At 44.4% G+C, this 4,379-nt stretch overlaps 1 protein-coding gene across 1 annotated transcript; it reads left to right on the forward strand.

Moving 5' to 3' along the window:
• The first annotated feature begins 1,772 nt into the window (after positions 1–1,772).
• LOC147434583 (uncharacterized) lies at positions 1,773–2,811 on the forward strand. The gene is made up of 2 exons (XM_086489650.1): positions 1,773–1,960; positions 2,007–2,811. Exons 1-2 carry the CDS (start codon positions 1,773–1,775, stop codon positions 2,809–2,811), a joined length of 993 nt encoding a protein of 330 aa, XP_086345776.1.
• The last annotated feature ends 1,568 nt before the right edge of the window (positions 2,812–4,379 follow it).

Raw genomic sequence — 4,379 nt, forward strand, 5'->3', positions numbered from 1 at the left:
GACCTAACTCAATATTAGAGGACTTCATCTATGGGCCTTAGCTAAATTTTCCTTAGATAGTATTCCACCCTACCATACGTCCATCCCACATGGTTCACCTATAGTTCACACCTAACATTAATTCAATAGCTTTCAATTGCTAACTTTACATCACCTAATCATGCTCGTAGATTCTTCTCAAACTATGCTCGGTGCCACTCGATTTTTGTTTGTTTGTTTTTTTTTGTTTGATTGCCTGTTTTGTTTATTTTTTTCTATTTTGTTTTCCTTTTTTTTGGGGGGCGGGGGGCAGGGCACTAAATCGACATCTCCCTTTCGGAGGGGCTCTATGGTTGGAATTGATGTCACACACCCACAACAATCTTGGTTGACAACGAAATTTAAATTTATTTTATGATCATGTGTGAACTCAAATTGAACTTGGCTATGAACTACACGTAAACTATCTATGATGTGAACTTTGCGCACACATGTGCATGGAGCCCGAAACAGCACCCAAGTTGGCACCATCGTGTACATTAGTGTGTTGGGTAAGGCATATGGCTTGGGGTGAGGGTGTTGTGAAGTCAAATGTTGCTCCCAATCTACGCTTTTCTCCCCAACAATTTCAAAGGTTGGAAAAATTTATCGACGATCAAAAGGAAGGGGGGGGGGATTGACTCAAAGGATCAACGATTGGATAGAGATCTTCAAGATGTGAAATTGGATTGCTTGTAACGGGGGAAGCGGGGATAGAAGTTTTTATTTTCTGCAGACCAAACATTTTCATGAATGTATGATAGTGGAAATGGTTAAGGTAGCACCCTTGGAAAGAGGAGGGCACAAAGTTAATCCTCCAATTTGGTGAAATTTTTGTCTCCAAATCTACGATTGGATGTGGACCCCTCCCAACCCCTTGATCCCTTCTCTTTGATTGTGTCACTTTGGGGGTGGAGGGGGGGGCCTGGCCTCGTTTATAAGTGACGTGGGGTGTCACTCGAGGGATCGACGGCGGGGAATGCGATCAGCAGGGCGGGAGGGCTTCAGGCTGTCGGATCCATGTAGCAGGGGGGAGGGGGGGGGGGGTAGGGTTTTATAGCACTGGACTCGCATGCATCACAAGCAAACGTGACAGTCGGACTGGATAAGGAGCGCGGGTGTCCAATGGGAGGTCGTGAGGTCGAACACGAGGCGGGGCGGCTGGGGACGCATCTTTTTTTCCATGCAAAGATTGAGATCGACGGTGGATTGAACATCCACCGTAGATCCCTCGAGAAAGGGCCGTGTCACTTATGGACGAATCTAGGGCCTCGACATTATGCAGGCGTCGTATATCTTATCCACGAAAGTGAACTTGGGTACTCCCCCTCGTTGTGATAGGTTTGCACATCAAACCTCGAGGAAGACGTCTACATGTGCGTTGGTGATGTGGTTAGGGCGCATGATTCTCATCCCCCAGGTTGTGGGTTCAATCCTCGAAAAGAGGAAAGGGGGGGTGTCATTATCTCGCACGAGGGTTGCTTGAAGGGAGATCCTTTGCCGGTGTCATGGATCACGAGTGGCCGTTGGATCCCCTCAGGGAAAAACGAAGGGTAGAATCGGGGTCAACTATCTACCCCTAGTGTATCTAAGGCATTCCATGGCTAAAAGCACCACATTTGCACGTTATCTACGTGAACGTTGTGAAGGATGAAGCCAGGTTTTCCACGTTTTTACGATAACGTACAGGCACTATTAGGCAGGGCGTGGACGTGTGGGAAAGGAGCCGTGTCGTGACTGCAGTTTGTGACGTTATGGAGACGCCAAGCCGAGGAACAATGGCCATGTCATCATGGAACTCTTACGCGCGGCTGTATGAATCGACAGATCGACGTGGTGGCTGGCTCAAGGGGCTGCAAGATCTGACACTAGTTGATGATTGGTTGCAGGATGTTGATTGGAGAAGGGAACACAACTTGGAGCTAGATGATTGGGTTATATCGTGCTAGTACTCCTGCCAGTTACACGTCATCCTCGGTATCTTGCAGTGAAGAGAATGAAGAGTGCCACAATGACAAGAGTGAAGAGAACTACGATGATAGCAATGAGCAGAGCTATAACAACAAGAACGAGGAGAGCCGGGACGATGACAATGAAGAAATCCACAGGGACGAGTATGAGGAGAGCTATGGGGGCCAAAATGAGGATAACAGTGAGTATGGGGATAGTCACAAGGACAAGAATGAGGACAGCTATGATGACCAAAATAATTATAATAGTAAGAATGAGGAGAGCTCTTATGACAAGAATGAAGAGAGAAATGATGAAAAGAATGAGGAGAGTGACAAGGACAAGCATGAGGAGAGCTACGATGGAGAAAATGAGAATGGTAGTAAGAATGTAGAAAACGATAATAATAGTAAAAATGGGGAGAGCAACAATAGTTGGAATCAAGAGAGCCATGAAGACAAGAACGAGAAGAGCAGTGATGACCAATATCAAGGGACCTACAACGATAATGCCGAGGAGAGCCGTGAATACCAAAATGAGGATAGTCACAATGATAAGAGTGGGGAGAGCAATGACTATAGAAATGAAGAAGGCCATAATGATAAGAATGAGGAGAGCTACGATCACCAAAATGAGAGTAGAAACAAAAATGGACAAAGCGAAAATGATAAGAACGAAGAGAGCCAAAGCCATAATGGTGGTACAGAGAATGATGAGAGCAGTGAGGAAACAAATGAAGAGAGTCAAAATGGCATGAATGAGGAGGAAGACTCGAGCACAAAAACACAAGAAGTCCAAATATTAGGACCAAGGAAAATAGGCCCAGGTGGTGGTATTCATTGATCACTCACCACGTTCACTTTTTAAATAAATGATCAATTTAGGCTATAACGCAGGTCTATGTAACCATGTACCTAGACTCTAAATAATAATTTTCAAAGGTCTATGTAACCATGTACCTAGACTCTAAATAATAATTTTCAAAGACCTTAATATGTGTGTACTGTGTGTGTGTTTTAGGGGGGAGAGGGAGGGAGAGAGAGAGAGAGAGAGAGAGAGAGAGAGAGAGAGAGAGAGATATGATATGATCTTCCTTGAAAGTGACGTATGACCTATGGGGCTAAGTGAAATGCCACATTTGAGATAACATGCAAGGTCCTGCTTGGATGAGTTTTCTTACATTTATCATTGGTATGAGGTAGCATGTCATAATAATCAATATCTAACTCTCCTAATTAATTGATTTTCTCATGTTAAATTGATCATTTAATATGGGGAAGTGCCAGGGGAGAAAAAGCTAGAATATTGGTTAAGCTAGGAGACCCACCACAATAGGGATCCAAAGGGGGGGCCATCTGTAAAAGAGCCATATTCAACAATGGGCTTAAAAGACCCTAAGGTTCAACCCATTAAGACTTCCAAAATGCTAAGGTTCCAAAATTCAAAGGTTGTGTCCAAAGGTCAAACGTTGGGGGAATTGGATGCTTTGTGTGTGTCCCAAAAGTCTTTAGCAATCCCTACATAGGAGGGGCCGAGCCTTGCAAGTAGGGGATGAGAGAGAAAGTCACACACACACACACACACACACACACACACACACACACACACACACACACACACACACACACAAGCTCCCTTTACACAAAGGGAATGAGGGACACATGTTAGCTCCCTAGCCCAGATGCCCACAAGGTGTATTCAATTCCTATTGGATGGCCTTGGAGGTGGACCAATGAGAATTAGGCTAGAGTAAATCTAGTTTAATTAATTTAAAAACACTTAATGAAAGAACCAATAAGAATTAAGCTCTCTAGAAGACTATTGGACAATCTCCCAAGGGGACTAATGAGCATTCAACAGCCCAATGGCTTGCCTGATTCTTATTGGCCAGGAGGCAAAGGGGTCCAATGAGAGTTGAGTTGAATTAAATAATTACCTAATGCTCCCACAAAAGGGGAAAGGGGGCACATGTCAGAAGGCTATCACTTATGCTACTTAATTACCATTGGCTAAGCCTGAGAGGTCCAATAGGATGCTAGCAAGAGCAAATAGCAAGAGGGGTCGACCAAGAGAGAGAGGGGGACTGGTTTTTCAAAGACATTATCACCTACACACTCACACTACCTCATGTGTGAAGTAAACAAAACTCTCTCTCCTTCTCAAGCTTTAATGGAAAGCTTATCACCTACTCCAAGCTTGTGAGAAGGGAGGCCTACACCAACAACTCTTGGCTTTGTGATGCAAATCCAACCAAGAGCCAAGCTTCAATGCATGCTCATCTCCTCTACCATGCTAATTACTAAGCTAAGCTATGCTAATATGAGTGATTATGTGAGGAGATGTACATATTTCTCGTAAGAATACTCCTTCTTCCTGTCAATCTACTCTCATATCCCGCTAGCTCTCACCAT

The sequence above is a fragment of the Adiantum capillus-veneris genome, chromosome 19, assembly GCF_014529385.1.
Source record: "Adiantum capillus-veneris isolate H3 chromosome 19, ASM1452938v2, whole genome shotgun sequence".
Taxonomy (NCBI): Eukaryota; Viridiplantae; Streptophyta; class Polypodiopsida; order Polypodiales; family Pteridaceae; genus Adiantum; species Adiantum capillus-veneris.